Consider the following 19,650-nt stretch of genomic DNA (forward strand, 5'->3'; position numbering starts at 1 on the left):
ACTCACTGCCTGCTTGGTTTTTGTTTTTTCCCTGGAGGCATGTACTGCCAACCTGGAGAGGTTGGGGGTGGGGGCACCGAAGCTTGGCCCAGCCTGACCCATGTTCTTTTAGGAGTCCTGGGAGCTGCTCCCACTCCTTCAATTGATCCATGCTTACTGAGCTGCCATGTACCTACAAACCAGAAAGAACAAACTCCTCATAGAAAAATGGGCAGAGTCTATGGACAGGCAATTCCCTGACCTGGCCTTGCCACTTATTTGCTGTGTAAATTTGGGCAAGTAACTTAACTATTCTGTGCCTGCCTTTAAAGGGGCGATTAAGGTAAAATGAGACCATTAGGGTAGGACCCTAATCTAATCTGACTGGTAGCAAATCTTAAAAAAAAAAAAAAAGAAGAAAGAAAGAAAGAATAGAGGTAAGAATAGTAACTACAGTGTTGCAGAGATGGAAGTATGAGCTTAGAATGTCCTAGAGCCTGAGGGGCCATGATGTGGGGAGTACAGGGACTGAGGGAGGGGATGGTGGGGGACAGGAAAGAGGTCTACACTGTACTTCAGCAGAGGTGATGGTGTCCACCTGCTGCCTGTGGAGATGAGGCGAGCAGTGTCAGGTGCGCAGCCCAGCAGGATCTAGGGCTCTGAAGAGAGATCTGAGCTGGAGCTAGATCGAAAGTCGTGCTGGCAACAGCTCCCCAAAGGAAGGTTTGGTCTTGGCCCCTCAGAGCCTCCACAGCGAGCTGTGAAGCTATTCGATGAAGGAGATTTGAACAGTTGTGCTCCCTGAGGCCCAGGTGCCTGTGATACTGGGAAGAGAACCCAGAGGACCAATCTCTATTCTGGACTCCACCCCTGCACCCCCCCCAACCCCGTGCCACACAGAGGTCTTGGGGCTCCAGATTCTCACCCTGGGCTGTGGGACCCAGAGGCATCCACCTGAGCTTCCAGAGGCCGTTTTTACCACCTCAGCTCTTCGGGCTTGCCTGCCTTTGTCTTCCCCACAGCCAGAGGCCCATCGAGGCCTCGGATTCCCCAACCCCGTTGCTCAACTGGAGACCCCGCAGTGAACAGCAGGACCCCGAAGGCAAGGCTGCAGAGGCAGACACAGGTGCTTCGGCCGCAGTCCTCCAGCGACCCACTCCCACACACCCACCAAACCTGTGCTCAAAAGCACTGGACAGGGGATCCCTGGGTGGCTCAGTGGTTTGGCCCCTGCCTTTGGCCCAGGGCGTGATCCTGGAGACCCGAGATCGAGTCCCACATCAAACTCCCTGCATGGAGCCTGCTTCTCCCTCTGCCTGTGTCTGCCTCTCTCTCTGTGTCTCTCATGAATAAATAAATAAAATCTTAAAAAAAAAAAAAAAAGCACTGGACACCCGGTGTCTTGACAACAGCACCGTGTCCCCTGAAGACACTCGATGGCAAACTGCGCCTTGAGTCCACCCGGTCGTCCCTTGGAGGACCCATTTGGTCCAGACTCCAGCTGGGTCCCAGCCCCATGAGCGGACCCCGGGCAGGCCCAGGAAGCCCTCCACAGCGCAGGGGGCCGAGCTGCAGCTGACTTTTCCCACAGAGATGGGACAGAGGTGTGGGGGGTGGCCGAGGCTGAGCCCCGCCTGCCCACGACTCCCCAGGGACTGCAGAAGCCCCTTGCTTTTGAAAATCCTGGGCAAGGGGGTTAGTTGAGGGAGACCAGAACCCAGGAACAGTTTTCGCGTTTTACCCTTTCTGTATTGCGCTGCAAACCCTACCGATTGCATCACCTCTCTTAATACAATAGATCTAGGGGTTAAAAAGTGTTAGCCTGATGTTCTTTTAAATATGTAGAAATATTCCCCACCCTTGCCGCCAAAGATGAGTTTTTGTTTTTTAAAAATAAACACTTGGCAAAGATGCCATGCGGTGCCCCTCGCACAGGTGACTGTTGTGCAAGCCGGCCCGCCCACCGGCCGTGGGTGGGGACCTGCCCACAGCAGTCACCCCGCTCCTAACAACTCCTCGGGGCACACCCTGCTCATTAGGCCCCAGCCCTGCCCCGCCGCCCAGACTCCTGGTCGAACCAGAATGCCAGGAGCGGGCGGCTCCTTGAGCCATGAACAATGGGCTGTGAGGAGTTAATCCAGGCTCAGGCCTCGAGACCTGGGTGCTGGAGCTCAGAGGCTCCCTCTGCTATGCCTAGGATGGGCCCATGGGGCCTACACACTGGCCAGGCTCCCGTCTCCTTGGGGGCCAGGGAGCAGCAGGGGCCCCCGGAGGGAGCCAGCAGAGCTTTAGGCAATAAAAATAGACGTGTGTTCAGACGCTGCCTCTCTCAGTGGAGGGCTGAGCCTGCAGACATTATCTCACTCCTGCTCAATGTCCCTCCAGGCAGGTAAGGGATGGGACTTGTTCCTGCTTTATAGCTGGGGAGCCCAAGCGGAGAGGACCGGCAGACAGAGAGAGGAGGCCCCGGCACAGCCTAGCCTGGGCAAAGGCCCCTGCCGGCCCATCTTCCTGACCCCCAAGATAGGTACTGCCCCCTAGGAGTAGGGATGTGCCCCCTGAAACAGGCTGACTGCTCCCCCTAGCTCCACCTCAGCTTGCAGCCCCCCAGATCACCCAGACCTGGCTCCCCTACCTCTAGCCCGCCCCTCTGCCTTGTTTGCAGTGCTGCTGGCCTCCGGGCACTGTGTGGCATGAGGAAGGCCGGGGCTGCCCAGCCCGGCCCCACCTGGGAAGTACATCTCACAGGCGCTTCTGCTAACTCAGGATAAACCGGATTGGGGTTAGGCAGGTGGCAACATGCTGTTATTTGTGGAGGCTCCTGGCCTTTATGGTCCCATGACACCGGGAGGTTGAGGGTGGCAGTCATCTCTGCCAAGTCACGGACTCGGGCTTGCTGGGGAGCCCAGATGGAGTCCAGGCCACAGGCTGGAGGCACAGCGTCTGTGCAGAGCCATGGAAGCTGCCAGGAGAGAGCCCTGGCCTGGGACACAGGAAACCCCAACACAACAAACACAGAAACCTCAACCCAGCCACTACCTGCCTAGGGCAGCCTTCCCCTCCTAGGGCCTCATCTGTCCAATGAGGGGGTTGGATTAAATGAGATGTTCTCAATTCATAATCCCTCCACTGTCATTAGAGCTGTGTTCCCTGACTCTCAGTCCCTCCACTGTTTTTCTCAATAAAACCGACTCAAGTTGGGGAATTAGAATTAATCTGTCTAAATTAAAGGCTAGGCAGGGAGCCATGGCAGAGGCTGGGCAGGTGCAGCTCTGGCCAGTCAGCCCTGAAGCCTCCTGAGAAGAGTAAAAAGCCAACAATGAGCCAAGGGACCTTGCCTTGCACCTTCTGCACAATCCCGACCCCAAACCTTGATTTTGAGAAGCTTACTCAACTTTCTCCAGGTCTCCAAAGCCAAGGCTAAGGTACTTGGGCCAGAGTCCTCCCTGGAGATGTGTGTACAGAGGCCCTGTAGGGGTCATGCAAGATGGGAGCCATGAGCCCTCAGTAGAGAGCCCCTCAAGGTGCCAAAGACCAGCCACAGGGCTTGCGGAAGAGTCAGAAGTCCTCTTAAAACCAACTCTGCCTTAGACATTCTTCCACTAGGAAGGCCCAGACCAAAGAACCTCCAGGCTCTACAAGCCCTGTTACCAACCACTTGAATTGGGTAACCATTTGAAGAGTGTGTTTTGGTTGACAAAGCATTTTCCTATTCATGATGTCATTTGATCCTCATAGCAATACAATGAGATATTTTCCAATTTTACAGAGGGCAAAACTAAAGCTCAGAGTTTAAGCAACTTGCTTAAAGGATCCCAACGAGGAAGTAGAAGAACCAGGACTGGGCACCTGGTGGTCAAGTTCTGAGAACAGCGCTCTTTCTAGGACACCGTGTCCTTCTTTCCAGCCCTAGGGACCCAGAAACACTCCACTGGGACTCAGACAATAGGCTGAGGTTCTCCCAGCTAGCAAGGCTATGCATCTGCTACGTGTCTGCTCTGTGTCTGCAGTCCAAAGGGCCTAGAGAACCACCATACTGTTGCCCTGGACCATACCCAGGTCCACAGAGAAGGACAGTAATGCAGTTTCTCTGCAGCATGTCTGAAACTGAGGGCAAACCTTCCCCGAGGCTTGTAAGGACTGGATTTTCCTCCTGCTAAACTCCATGATGTTCTTTCTCAGAGGAAGTGACCCTGAAGCTGCCTTCAAATCTCTGAAAACGAACAGGGAATGGCCATCTTCTGTGAGAACTATGGACAGAAAGAGAAAGAAATAGATGGAACACAGTGTAAGGAAGGACCATGTAAAGATGAATTCTCCAGCCTGGGGATGTAAATGGCTACTTGTAAGATAGGGTCCCCATCACTGGAGGAGTTCACAAAGACTAAGTAGCCATTCTGCCCTGAAAATGTTATATAGGGAACTCAACCCCTAGAAGGCTAAGTGGGAAGGATGGACTACCTGATATCGGCGCTTCTTCATACCGAGAGCCTACGATGAAATGGGAATTATTTCACCTTCTATTTGCATCCCAGAATTCCCCTAATGAGTGCCATTTTGGATCAAGACAGAGTTTTTGCTGAGTGTCTCTATTGCCTGCTATGAGAGACTAGGAAGGAATGGAGGGAAAGAGTCAAGAAGTAGGGCTGGGAGTGAGTATGGTGGCCCCCAAATCCTAACAAGGTCTGCCATGGGAAGTTTCTTCTGGACCTCCACACTCTGAGGGGTGAGTGTATTAAGGCCATGATTATTTGCCCTCTCTAGAGGTAACTGGGGCATTCTCATTGATTTGGGCAGCTAGCCACAGACCTGTCTAAGCCCATGGCAGCTGTCCCCTTTGCCACAGTGACCAAAATGAGTTGTCAGGCCAGATCAAGGCAAGCCCCGCCTTGGCCATGAGTGTTGGCCAGCTACCCATATCCAGGAGATAGCTGGCTGAGTCATTGGCCATCTCTTTTTTGCAGCCGTCCTGGATCTTTCATACTGAAGAGTTCCCTTGGGACACTTGAGTACCTGGAATCTGGAATGTGGAATTGCAGGTGGAGAGATTTGGCACTAGCACCCCACGACTATCCAGGGAATACCCCAAGCTACAGAATTGTCTGCCACAGTTTCTGAGGGTTAGGAGACCCAGACTATCCCCCTCCTCCAGAAAGTCTCCCAGGATTGTGCTCAGTTGATGAATAGAGGGCGGTACCTTCCACCCCCACCATCCTCTATGGCCACTCACTGCCTGCTTGGTTTTTGTTTTTTCCCTGGAGGCATGTACTGCCAACCTGGAGAGGTTGGGGGTGGGGGCACCGAAGCTTGGCCCAGCCTGACCCATGTTCTTTTAGGAGTCCTGGGAGCTGCTCCCACTCCTTCAATTGATCCATGCTTACTGAGCTGCCATGTACCTACAAACCAGAAAGAACAAACTCCTCATAGAAAAATGGGCAGAGTCTATGGACAGGCAATTCCCTGACCTGGCCTTGCCACTTATTTGCTGTGTAAATTTGGGCAAGTAACTTAACTATTCTGTGCCTGCCTTTAAAGGGGCGATTAAGGTAAAATGAGACCATTAGGGTAGGACCCTAATCTAATCTGACTGGTAGCCTTAGAAAAAGAAGAAGAGACAAAAAGATGGGCCCACAGAGAGAAGATCATGTGAAGCGATAAGAAGAAGATGGCTATCTGCTAGCCAATGAGAGAGGTTTCAGAAAGAACTAACCCCGTGGGCACCCTGATCTTGGACTCCCGGCCTCCAGAGCTCTGAGAAAATAAATTTCTGTTGTTTAAGCCACTCAGTCTTTGGCATTTCATTATGGCAGCCAGAGCAGACTAATACACCACCTCAAGCACCAGAACAGCATCTGACATATAGTACACTCTCAGTAAATACTAATTACTACCATAAATATTATGGTTTATCTCAGCTGCATACAACCACATTAATTTCCTATTGCTGCTGTAACAAATTGCCACAAACTTATTGGCTTAAGATAGTACAAACTTAAGGGCACCTGGGTGGGTCAGTGGTTGAGCATCTGCCTTCAGCTCAGGTTGTGATCCGGGGTCCTGGGATCGAGTCCCACATCAGACTCCCCTGTAGGGAACCTGCTTCTCCCTCTGCCTATGTCTCTGCCTCTCTCTCTGTGTCTCTCATGAATAAATAAAATCTTTAAAAATATATATACAAATTTATTATCTTATAGTTCTGTAAGTCAAAAATCCCATTGGGCTAAAATCAAGGGTTCTTTAGAGCTGCATTCATTCTGGAGGCTCCAGAGAAGAATCCATTTCCTTGCCTTCTCCAGCTTCTGGAAGCAACTGGCCTTCCTTGTCTGGGTCTGTTTCCTCTAATTTAAAGCCAACAGTGTAGAATCTTCAAATCTATCTTTCTCTGACCCTCCTCCCTCCCTCTTATAAAGGCCCTTATGATTACATTGGGACCGCCCAGATGATCCAGGATAACTTTCTTGTTTCAGGGTCCTTAACTTAATTACATCTGCAAAAGTCCCTTTAACCATAGAGGGTCACATATTCACAGATTTAAGGGATTTGAACATGTACATCTTTGGGAGAAGAGGCATTATTCTGCTTACCACCTGTACAGTCTATTATTAAGTGACAAAAGCAAGCCACAGAACAATGCGTATGGGTAAATCTCACATATGTAAGAAATACTAAATCGATTTATACAGAGAGAAACACGAAAAACTATTAACTATGATATTTTCTGGGGAGGGACTTGAGGCTTATGCTTTTTGTATACCTTTTTTTTTTTTTACATTATGTGTATATTCATGAATTACTTGTGGAATTTTTAGAAATTTTAAATAATTCAAAGCAAAAAGGAAGAGATGTGTATTCATCCTTGTGTACCTGGGTCTAGAGACATCAAACAAATCAATAGCATCAAATCTTCTCAGTAGGTGTTCTAAGAAGTGTGAGCCAATGGTGGCAGCTGGAGTGAGGGCCCCTCAGTGACACTGCCTGAAGTGACACCTCTGCTGAGTTCTGAAGAAAGAGAAGGTGTTTCCCAGGAAGAGAGGAGGGAGAGGAGTGTCACCCATGATGAGGGGCTTCAAGGTACACTACTCGGCTGCATGGCTGTGGCCAGACCCCTGCAGAGGTGATGGGTAAAAGGCAAGGAAGCTCACACCTGTTGAACTCCTACCTGCTGAGTCCTGTGCTGAGTGGTGTTGTGGGTACCTCCTCACTGGATGCAAGGGGACCAAGGCTATGTATGTTGAAGGGTAAGAGGATCTGGACTGGAGGAGAAAGGACATGGGAGAAGGTGGCAGGGGGCTGGGCAGGGTCTGTTCCTGGAGCAGTTGATACAGAAAAGGAGGCATGAAGAAGGGGACAAGTAGGGCCAGTGCTAGAGGCAATAACTTCCCTCACCCTACACCTTACACTTCTGGGTGCCCCATTCATATCCTCAGCCCCCAGGCAGGTGTGGGTTGTAGGTCAAGGTCTCAGGCAGCCTCTCTAGGGCTGGAGGGTGCTTCCAGGCCTGACCCCAGACCTGCCACCTCAGGGCTGATTACAGGTCTCCACGTGGTACCCGAGGCACCTGGCCACAGACCTGGCTCAGGGTAACCAGGTGACCACACTAAACCACTTCTCTTAGTTCTTTGGGGCTGCCATTAAGAAAATGTCACAGGTAGGTGGCTTATGAGCAACAGAATTTCTTTCTTACATTTCTGGAGGGTGGAAGTCTAAGATCAGGGTGCCAGCATGATGGGTGAGGGCCCCTCTCTGGCCTATAGACTGTTGACTTCTTCTTGTGTCTTCACATGGTAGAAGGGGTATGAGGGGTATCTCTGGGGCTGCTTTTATAAAAGCACTACTCCCATTCATGACCTAAATCACCTCCCAAATGCCCCACTTCCCAATACCATCACCTGGGCGGGGTTAGACTTCAACATATGAATTTGGGGGGGACACGGGGATGAGGCTGGATCTGCGGGCGGGGGAAAGCAAGCTGAGGGGCTTCCATCCATGGCAGGTGCTTGTCCTGACTGGCAGAGAGAACGCAGCTGTGTCCTGAGGATGTCACTGCAGACACGACTTGAGACACCTGTCAGTGGCAGAGGGGAGAGGTGACAGGGTAAGTGGGATTAGATTAGAGGGTGGCCAGTCCCAGTATTCAAGGGGCATGCTGGCCCAGATGATGGACTCAAATCTCTGCTCTGCCAGTTTCAAGCTGCGTGACCTCAAACAAGTTACTTAACTTTTCTGGGTCTCAATCTCCCCATCTTTACAGTGGGGTAAGGATAGTATCTGCCTCATAGATTACTGTTTATTAGGTGTTTGGAACAGCTGGAGCCTAGGGAGGCCTGTTGCATTAGTGCTCATGGTCATTCCTGTGGACTCTCCATGGATGTCCCAGCTGGGCCTCACAAAGAGCCCCTGTAGGGTCTCCACACTACCATGTCTCTACCCGCAACTAGCCACTGGCTCACCCCTGCTCCTGGGGCCCAATGGGGTCGCCCTGGTAGCAGCACCACTAGCACAGGAAGGGAGCGCTGGCCCTGGGGGCAGGGAATGACAGTAGCCATGGCCCCTAGGGTGGGAAAAGAAGGAGGAGGCAGGGTTCCAGAGCAGCAGAGACCCCAGCAGGGAGGATTGCCCAGGGCAAAGGCTGTTGGTCAGTAAATGGAGGGCACTGGGGTATCAGAGAAAGTTTTGCAGGAGCCAGAGCTCTGTTTCACAGTGCCGAGGTGTGTCAGGATCTCGGGGACTATTGCGAAAAATTCCCAATAGAATTATTTTCAATTCACTTTAACTGGACAGAAGATCTGTATGTCAGGTAGCACTTTTGAGAAGGTGGGGACGGGTATCAAGTCAGAGAAATGCTGAGGAGTCTGTGTCCCCTCGGGAGAGGCAGGGTGGGAGGTTGGCTGCGGGCAAGGGGCTTTGGAATATTAAAATCGCACGAGGAGAGGAGGGGTGTCTTGATCCCTTGGAGCCCAGCTATCTTCCACAAAGTGAAGCAGGATAGAGCCTCAGTACAGAGGAGCTCAACAAAACCACCCTGGTTCGCTAAGGAGTGGCAGAGCTGGGAAACGGTAGCAGCCTGTAGTTTTCTGATTCCATTGCCCAATGAGAGTGAGGGGCATTGTTCAGGTGTGAAATGCAGGGATCAATTCACCCGTGGGTTAGGGATTCTAAGAAAAGGCTTGACCAAGGCCGGGGTGGAAATGATCGTAGAGGAAGATCGTGCCCACTGCAAACTGTGCAGCCTTGAATGTCTTGCTTCTACTCTCTGGGCTCCACCTCCTTGATGTCGTAATACAGAAGGATGGCTGCATAATGATACCATTCATCGTTACGCAGGGCTTACTACACCTGAGTCACCTTATGTACATTATCTCACACAATCCTTCCAACAACCCTGGGCTGTAGGTATCCGAATCCTCATTTTATGGATGAAAAATGGAAATTCAGGGAGGTTAAGTAACTTGTCCAAGGCCATTCAGCTAACGAGAGACCCAGCGTGGGAAAGCCTTGAGCACCTGCTAAGGCCACACTGGATCCCTCTGGGCCAGCTCTGTACTCCATCCTCTGCATGAAAAGTCAGGGGAAGCCACCTGGATTCTGGAGAGGCCATAGGGCCAGGCTCGGAGCCATGAGGGCAGAGAATGGGCAGGGATGGCCCAGACTACCAGAGTGAGGGGCAGAGGTGGGAGCCCTGGCACCCTCCGTAACACGCACACTCTGTTCTGTTCTCACAGGCCTAAGAAAGGTGGCTGCCTTGAGTTTACCCTGAGCTCCTCTTTCCGAGCTTACACACATCCTTTACACAGCAGCTTCTCACTCTTCCACTTAATACAATAATAACTTCTATGGAAACCTCTACAGAGGAACTTGGCAGCCAGGGCTCATGTGCTACAACCACCCTGGCAGGGGATGTCATCACCATCGTCATCATTTCCACAGTCAACTGAGGTGGAGACGTGGCCAGGAGCAGGGGCTGCAGCGTCACTTATAGCTCTGTAATGACCAATTAATTGCATGGCTTTGGACAGGTGACCAGTGTGTCAGAGCCTGAGCTTCCCCATCTATTGCTTGGGGATGGTTAGAAGAACTAAATACAGAGTGGATGGGCTGTGCTCAGCACCCTGCTCATGCAGAGTCAGCACCCAGCAGTGAGAAGTTTTTCTTTTTCAGCGCCCTTTTCTTTTTTTTTTTTTTTTTTTTTTAAGATTTTTTATTTATTTATTCACAGAGAGAGAGAGAGAGAGAGACGCAGAGACACAGGCAGAGGGAGAAGCAGGCTCCATGCAGGGAGCCTGACATAGGACTCGATCCTGGGTCTCCAGGGTCATGCCCTGGGCTTGAAGGCAGAGCTAAACCGCTGAGCCAACCAGGCTGTCAGGGCCCTTTTCTAAAACAATTTTTTAGAGCAGTTTGAGGTTCACAGCACGACTAAGAGGAACACGCAGAGATTTCCCATATAGCCCATGGCCCCACACAGAGCAGTACAACAGACTGTCCATGAACCTGCGCTGGTCATGTCAGCCCACAAATGACATATCATTGTGTAAACCCCAGTGTTTACATTAGGGGTCACTCTTGGTGCTGCATGTTCTATGGGTTTGGACGAACATAGGAGGCCATCTCCCCGTCATTATGGTATCGCAGTGTAGCTCGGTTTCCTCGAGACTTCTGTGTTCCTCCTAGCCAGCCCTACCTCCTCTCTAACCCTTGGCAACCACTGATTTTTCTACTATCTCCTTAGTCTTGCCTTTTCCAGAAAGCCATGTAGTTGGAATCATACAGCATCGTAGTATTTTCAATTTGGCGCTTTTTTTTTTCCACATAGTAAGATGCATTTAAGATTCTTCATGGCTTTTCATGACTTTTCATGGCTTGGTAGCTCATTTCTTTAGCACTGAATGATATTCCATTATCTGGATGGACCACAGTTTATTTTTCCATCCATCAACTGAAGGATATCTTGGTTGACAAGTATGAATAAAGCAGCTATAAACATCTGTGTGCAGTGTTTGCAACTCCTTTGGGTAAAAACGTGCTCGCTTCAACAGCACATATACTAAAATCCTTTGGGTAAAAACCCCTAGGAGCACCATGTCAGGTTCGTAAAGAATATGCTTAGCTTTGTGAGACTGTCAAACTGTTTTCCAAAGCGGCCGTGCCATTTTGCGTTCCCACCAGCAATGATTGTGGCTTTTATTTTTATTCAGAAATAAAAAGGGCCTTGCTTAAGAGTACACAGCCATTAGTTGGCAGGACAGGGACCAAAAAGTAATCCTTCTGGTTCCACACTGTGGGCGGTTTCCCTTTGACCACATTGCCCATCAGCCAGACAGGCCAATCTCCTGCCCTCACAAACACATTCACACTTACTCACCATTGCTTTTGAAACCTGATTCTTGTTGCAGATGTATCCTTTTCTGTCCCATCCAGGAAAGCCCACTGTCTGTCTGGTCCCTGTATCTGAGAGGCTTGTGATGATCTTGCACGACACCCAGGTATATACAGGGGCCAGCATCCAGGTGTTCCAAGCTTACCTGTACCTGGAGGAGAACCAGGTGGCTCTGGGAAGCCCCTTCTCCTTGAAGAACCGACTCAGCCAGCCCTAGAGTCCTAGGAGTCACCATGCCCTCATCAGGGACTGGCAGAGGAAAAGAAATGGTCCCCACACCCACCCCTCAGTCCAACTCCAAGTCTGCCTGTGCTTGCTTGCTTGCTTGCTTGCTTGCTTCCTTCCTTCCTTCCTTCCTTCCTGAGGTGAAATTCACATAACAAAATTAATCATTTTAAAAGTGTACAATTCAGTGGCATTCAGTATATTCAGAATGTTGTGTAACCAACTCTACCCTGCTTTAAAGAATTTTCATCACCCCTCCACCCAGAGAAAACCCTATACCCACTAAGCTGTCACTTTCCCTTCTTCCTTCTTCCCAACCCCTGGCAACCACCAACCATTTGCCTTTTTGGGTTTACCTATTCTGGTCATGGAATAAACAGAATCTGTGTCCAGTTCCACACACGTCTCAGACCACACTTTCTGTAACTTCCTGAGGAAGGAGGAAGAGTAGAGACCTCTCTGGCTGCCTTTGCCTCTGACCCTGCCCCACTGTCTACAGTGCCCTGTGCCTTCTGCCCTTAGTGTCTGTGATCCAGTTAATCCATTCTGTGCCATTTCCTATTTCTATTAACTGTCGTGAACAAAGGACTTTGACAGTTCCTAATTCATTCAACAAATTGTTCATGATCTAGCAGAGGAGATGGGGAAACAGTCCTTACAACCATGTGATCAGGCAATGGTATGGATTTTTCAGAGAGGCAGGGAAACTCATAGAAGAGATGCATAACCCAGCCTTGGGGTGAAGGAGGTCAGGGAAGAGAACATGGGGCCCCCAACTGTCTTCTTCACCTGTTTCCTCCAGACTTAGTACAGTCCCCAGCACATGGAACAGGCTGAATGAACAGGTCAATCAACCAATTAATGCAGCTAAGAGCTAAGAGCTGAAGGATGAATGCAAATCTGCATAGCATATCTGAAACCTCATAGGCAAAGCTTCCCTTGCTTTAGTGCACTGAAGGACATCTCCGTCTAGATAAATGTTGAAAGGAAGGGGGAGGCAGGTGAGAAGAGACGAGACCAGAGCTTTCAGGGCCTTGGAAACTACACGACGGAGCATGGCTTTCACCTGGGTGCAGAGAGGAAGGGTTTTAAGCAGATTCACATTCAAGTTACTCATCTTTCTAGTCAGGAATAGAGATTATGATGATCTGATGATGTGCCAGGAGGACAGAACAGACATCATTCTTGTCCTCTAGCTGTTTCAACGGGAAACAGAGGTACTTAAAATATCATTTAAAATAATTACCTCAGGGATCCCTGGGTGGCTCAGCAGTTTAGCGCCTGTCTTTGGCCCAGGGCGTGATCCTGGAGTCCTGGGATTGAGTCCCACATCAGGCTCCCTGCATGGAGCCTGCTTCTCCCTCCGCCTGTGTCTCTGCCTCTCTCTCTCTCTCTCTCTCTCTCTCTCTCTCTCTCTGTGTCTCTCATGAATAAATAAATAAAACCTTGAAAAAATAAAATAAACTAATTAATTCAATAGTCACAAGGGCATGAGGTATTCTGAGGGATGCCATAGGTCAGGGAAAGCCTCCCAAAGATGGTGACTTTTAGATTGAAACCTGAGAAATGAACAAGATTTGGTCAATTAAAGAGAGGCAAAGAGCTTTCCAGACTACACAAAAGCTTAAAAGGAGGGTCCTGAGCAAAATGTGCTGAAGGAACTAAGAAAAGTCTAGTGTGATTGCTGTACACAGTATGAGGCTAGGAGTTTGATCAAGATGGGGCTGGGAGATACGTGAGGTTCAGACCCCAAAGAACACTCTTACACATTTTGGACTTACCCTAAGTCAAATAGGAAGTCTTGAATGATGTAAGCAGGATCGTATTTTGAAAAATGGAATAACTGGCATTTCTCTTCTGTGTTTCTGTTCATGTGACCTTCCTCCTGGTCACTGCAATCATCTGCTTGCCTTGGAAGTGAAGTTAGGATTAGCAAAGAAACAAATGCAAAGGAGACAAGTAATATTTAGCTTCTGACAGCCAAAATGGATATTTTTTCAGCCAGACAGCAGTCTTGAGAGAGACATTCACTGGTTAAGAAACAGGGTATTCTGGATGTCTTTAACTTCCTCTTCAAGATATCAATTGAGAAGCAAGTCTGACAGGACTGATGGTAGAACTTTACTTCAGGAAGAAAACAGAGGAGAAAGCCCCGCTCTTAGGTCTGAAGAATATTGGGGAGGAGGTGAGAGAGGAAGCAGGTGTGGGAGGAAGTCAGGTGTGTGTCCTAATCACCCATCTTCCATTTGAAGTCCTAAGCAGACGTGTGTTAGATGGGGGTGGGAGGTGATTTCTGTACATATCTATCTAGAGGTCTTCACATCAAAGTAAGCGTCCGTGTGGTTAATCACAGGGAAGTTTTGAATTTAACCTTATCTGTTGTGGTTGTGAGTTCAAGCCCCACGCAGGGTGAATTTAGTCTTCTCAAGCCACCCTGGGTTTCCATGTTAAAATGATGGCTGCATTCAATCTTTAGCTGTGGGTTTTGTATAAAAAACTAACCAGAAGTAGATAGTTTGAAAGCCTGCACTTTCAAAAAATAAAATTCACTGAACAAGTATTGGCCATGGCCTGGCATTTAACAGCAGGTTCCTTGTGGCCTTGTCCCTGGGCCCTAGAACCTACAGCAGCAGCAGGTAGACTGTGAACTCTCTGAAGCTCCCAGTACTCATTTCGAGCATAGCTGTGGGGGATGATGGGCCAGGAAGAACCTCCCAGAAGGAAAAGCCCAGAGACAGACAATGAATGAAAGAACTCTTCCCAGAGATGAGAACAAGGGCTGCCAGAGGGGCTAACCAAGCTTGTACTCCACTGCCCAGGAGGGAGGTCTTTATTCCTCCAGCCTATGAGCATTAGATGGTTTTGATGAAACAGCTCATGATGTGCTCCCTTTCCTGAGTGAGGGTCTTTACTGTAGTGAACACGTTCCCATTCCACCCGGTGTAGAGTGGGGTCTTTTAGTTTATTGTTCTCATGTGGAGCTACACCTGAAGCCCATGGAGAGGATTGCACGTCACCTGATAATCACAGACCTTGATCTGTATGAGTTTTGGGGGTTGTCTCACCTGGAGAAGGAAAGATACAATTCAATGCATGGGAAAAGGGGAGCACATGAATTTTCAGGTGGCCAGAGGGCTGACTATGGCCGAGACTGCTAGTTGCCTACCCTAGTATCTGTCTTCCCCTCCTTTCTTACTAACACAATGCCCAGTTTTATTACTGAGATTGTATTTAAGGTTGCCCTTCTCAGACTCTCTTGCAGCTAGCTCTGGCCTTAGGAGTAAGTTCTAGCTAATAACATAGAAACAGAAGTTCTAGCTAATAAGATACGAACATAAGGTTTCTCAGGGAAGGAGTCAAAATAAAAGTGTGGGGGGTTGCCTGGGTGGCTAAGTCAATTAAGGGAGCAGCTCTTTATTTTGGTTCAAGTTGTGATCTAAGGGTCGTGAGATCCAGCCCCATGTCAGGCTTCACGCCCCGCTGGGAGTAGAACCTGCTTGGGATTTTCTCTCTCCCTCTGCCTCTACCTGCCACCCCAGCTCGGGTTCTCTCTCAAAAAAAAAAAAAAAAAAAAAAAATTGGGGAAGAGGATACTCCTCTCCCACTCCTCCATACTGCTTCTTAGAAAATGAATATAATGGCTAGAGTTTTCTGGAAATTGGGTCGTGGGAATAAAGCTCACACCTTGGGAATAGACAAGAAAGGACAGCTGGAGGACCCTGGCCCCTGACAACTTCGTGAAAGTATCAGACCAGCCCCTGACCTCTGGCTCCAGACTTTTGTAGGAAGGAATAAAACCCTGTGTGTCCAAGGGTCTGTTCATTTGGGTGCTTGGTTACAGGCAGCTGAGAGGAATCCTAACTGATACATCTCTAGGCTAGGCTTTGAGCAGCAGACTTACATAACTGGGTGGTAGGGCCCCAGATCCCGCAGCAGCAGGAAACAGACTGTGAACACACAAAATCAGTTTGGGCAAGAGCGTGCAGAGTGGGGGTGGCTGTCGTTGTCCCGGGAAGGGGATGGCAAGTGCGAGGATGGTGGAAGCAGGAGGGCTGGCTAGAACATTCAGAGTGGAAACCCGCTCGGAAGGTGAGAAGGACCGGGCCGTGGGCTGCCCCAGGCGGTCACACGTAGGGAGAGGGAGACAGAAAGACAGAACGGCAGACCCAAGAGGGAGCGGGGAGCAGGGCCAGCGGCTGTGCCACGGTCAAGGGGAGGCAGGTGGCCGTGGCTGGGATTCCGTCAGGGGGAGGCAGTGGCAGGGCCCTAGGGGTGCAGCCAACTGCGGGGGTGGCGAGGGAAGAGGGGGTGAGGAAGTGGCCCAGCGATGGAAGATATCTCCTCCAAGGCCCTCCCAGGCCGGGCGGCCGCACCAGGAGGGGGGCCGGGGAGGTTCTTGGCATTTTTAAGATGGGTAGGACTTCACCTCGTTTAATGCCGGTGGGAAAGCAAGGGGCCCTTGGGGAGGTGAAGGTTCACACAGAACAGGAAGAGGAGGACACGGGCTCCCGAGGCTCCCTGAGAGCAAGGACCGCGCGGCCCCCGCAGCCCCGGGGTGGGGGGGCCGTAAGCCTGGGGGAGCAGGGGGGAGCCTGGCTGCTAAAGCAGGGGCAGGACGGAAGGCGGCCGGGCTGATAGGGCTGCAGATTTAGCGATGACAGGCTGAGGAGATCCCCTTCTGAGGGCCTCCGTTTTCTGCGAAGTGGCCCTGATGTCATCGTGGTAAGTGAGGGGGTTGGAGAAGATCTGAGAGAGGAGGCCGTCGGAGCGCCCCTTCCAAGGAAGAAGAGAATTGGCCAGCAAAGCACAAACGGTGGAGCACAGGCCGGCTGGAAGCAGGAGCAGGGGCGGGGGTGGCAGCAGTCTGCGAGGCTGTGCGTGGCTCCTCTCCAGGACGGTCCTAGGCTGCGTCTCCGTCTCGGGCCCAGGCCCATGGTCGCTCAGCAGAACGTCTGCACCTGCCAACCCCGAACGCTCCCCAAATTAACATGCCTCCCTGCCCCTACCCCACTCCTCCTCTGTGACCTCTTGCTCCTCTGGGTTTTACTCCTGGAACCAGATCTCTTAGACTCCCCAGGAGCACCTTCTTGCCATTCTGACCCCACTGCAAGCTCTGGCTGGCTGCCCGAGGGCTGTGGGTGGGGCCTCCTCATGGACCCCCCACCCCCACCCAAACCCTCCCAGCCTCCTTCCTCCGCTTCACCACCCACCCCTGTTCTGTACCTCTGGTGCATTCAGCTTCCTAGAGTGAGATGTCACCTTGTCACTCCCCATGTAATACTACTCTGCAGCTCCCAACACCTCAAAATAAAAGTTCTCATTTCTGCTTATTTTGGGGATCTTGGCTTAAATGCCACTAGTTTTGGGAAGCTTCCCTAGATTAGGGAAAATTCCAGTGGTGCTTGCACTCAGGACACTTTATAAACCTTCTCAGGTTTATAGACTCAGTAATTACTTGAATCCCTCCTCATTAACAGTGGCAGTGTGTGTGTGGGGGGGGGGCATGCACCCACATACAAGCCCACACTTCCTTATCACCTCCATCTCCCCAGCATGAGGACGCTGCCTGCCTGACCAACTAACGACAAGAGTCAAAACTGTCAGGTCCTCAGGATCTCAGGTTAAATTTCCATCATGCCCTAAAGCCACCCATGCTTCAGATGCTAGGGACTCCATTCATGACAATGTTTGTAGCGCAAAGAACTGCCTTCTATGACACCTGTATAGTGTCCTATACAGCTGTGTCCCCAGTGGTAACCTTCATGGGGTCCCACACTTAGTAGGGACACACATATTTTTAAATGAATAAGATATTTTCTCCCTCATATCCATAGGAATATGGTCTCTGTCTACATGTCACTTTTGAGAATTTAAATGCAGTTGTCCTGCATGCTTACAACATGAAAAAGATGTCTGTTTTCACCAGTGAACAAAGTCTGTCTTTTTAGGTTTATTCCATCTTTACTTGAGAAACAAATGCAGGCCTTATGCAGCAGATCAAGGTAGGGACTGTGTTTGTCAGTGTACCAGACACGCCACTGCGTAAGGCAAAAGGAATTTCTCCTGGAGCTGATAATTTCCAACATGTTCAGTAACATTTGTCTCTTGGGCTTCTGAAAGAGACCTTGAGTGTGGAGCCATCTGAAACCTATGAAACACTACAACAAGGAGACTATATTGCTATTCATACTTACTAGTTTATTTTCCATGCTGATGTTTCCTGATTGTTTTCTAGTTAAGAAAATAAGTCATTTTAATTCTGAAAAATCCTGCCTAACTATAAATCCATGGAGACAGAAAAGTAGATCGGTGGTTGCCAGGAACAAGGGGGCATGGAGAAATGGGGAGAAATTGCTTGATGGATCCTTTTGGGGTTCCTTTTAGGGTGAGAAAAAGTTTTGGAACTAGAGAGGAGTATGTGTTGCACAACACTGTGAAGGTAGGAGATGTCGCTGAGTTGTTCACTCTGAAAGAGCTGCTTTTAGGTTATGTGAACTTCACCCTAACAAAAAGTCACATGTGACTTTAAATACTACTGAATGCTTTTCTGAATGTCCTACAACACAAGGCAGTGCTGTATTCCTGAACAGCCCCAGATCCAAGGCCCCACCATCCTGTACCTGGCCTTTGGATAAGGAATGGGGGCCCCCCCATGTATAAGCAGGGCCATGTCCTATGAGTGTCCTCAGAGACACTCAGCTGAGCACCATACGAACAGGCCACATGCTGCAGAGTGTTTGTGTTTTCCTTTGTTTCTCCTTTGGCTGACACCAGGACTTGGTTAGGTGTGTTTAGTTTGATGAAGGACTTCTCTAGTTCCAAAAGTGGAACCTGTGGTGGATTTTATTTTTTCCTTTAAATGAGTGGAATCTTCCAGTGACAACAACCCACAGACTGTGGATAGAATCTCTGGACACTTGACCAGGCCATCTGTCCACCAGGGCCCAGTGGAGAGGAAGGAGAAGGAGCCTGGGCACAGGGCAGAGTCATGGCCTAGCAGTTTGTCTCCATTTGTGGTAGGTTCTATAAAGGCAAAGGCTGACTGTATCAAGGGTGGGTAGACTTGTCCTAACAGCTGTGTTGTCTTGTCCAAGGTGGAACAGACTATCTACCAAGGTGCAAGAGCAGCATCGTGGATTGGGAGCGAGGCTGACTGGGAGGGGAGGCTATCTGGCCTCCTCCTTGCTGGGGCCTGGTGGGGCTGGGCTGCCTGTGCACAAATATCCCCTCCATCCTTTAAACACATGGGGACCCAAGGGAAATTGCACCCTTCCACTTCAAATGTAGCACTGGAACCCAAGAACCCAATGGCTATACCTATAATCAGGTTGCATCAATCAACTTTATAACCAAGGTCTATGGGTTTTAAGCACTTATGTTGCCTCCTGATTTCAGCACTTCGTACCTTCTCATATGCCTTCACATACATGGTGCCATTCAGGAGCCCAAGATACAAATGCTGCTGAATGTCTTGGAAAATACTGGCTCCAGGGAAAATTCCTTTCCCTTTACATAGTGGCAGTGCCATGAACAGAGAAAGCCTGGTGACAAAGTTCTGTGCACCTGGAGACCTCTAGGCCCAGGAGAGTCCCAGGAATCTGTCACCAACATATTTTTCCAGGGGAGAGGATGCTAACTAATCCTTGAAACTCCAACTTTGCTGGGCATGTCATCATGATATCAAGCTATCATGATAGCTTACTATCAACCCGAGTCACTCAATAGGGTTTGAACCAGGATAGCCTAGATTTAGCAGTGACTACAAAATTCTCCGGCAGACCCTGGTAGGTCTAGGGACCCAATGGTGGTAGCCCCATACTGTTTTTCTCAAAAAAAAAAAAAAAAAAAAGGCGGGGTGGGGGCACCTGGATGGCACCATCAGTCAAGCATCCAGCTCTTGGTTTTGGCTCAGGTCATGATCTCAGGGTCGTGAGATCGAGCCCTGCATTGGACTCTGTGCTCAGCACAGCGTCTGCTTGAGACTCTCCCACTCCCTCTGCACCCCTTGTTCTTTCTCTCAAATAAAGCTTTTAAAAAATTTTTTAAAAATCTGAAAAACTGTCCAAATG

The 19,650-nt window shown here is 49.8% G+C and overlaps 1 protein-coding gene across 1 annotated transcript in view; it reads right to left on the minus strand.

Moving 5' to 3' along the window:
• PLB1 (phospholipase B1) overlaps positions 1-19,010 on the minus strand; it is a 194,555-nt gene extending 175,545 nt beyond the window's left edge. The window contains exon 1 of the mRNA XM_041757008.1: positions 18,987-19,010. Coding sequence (XP_041612942.1) covers positions 18,987-19,010 — 24 coding nt within the window. The remainder of the gene's footprint in view (positions 1-18,986) is intronic.
• Positions 19,011-19,650: the final 640 nt, after the last annotated feature.

This window comes from Vulpes lagopus, chromosome 5 (assembly GCF_018345385.1).
Source record: "Vulpes lagopus strain Blue_001 chromosome 5, ASM1834538v1, whole genome shotgun sequence".
Classification (NCBI taxonomy): domain Eukaryota; kingdom Metazoa; phylum Chordata; class Mammalia; order Carnivora; family Canidae; genus Vulpes; species Vulpes lagopus.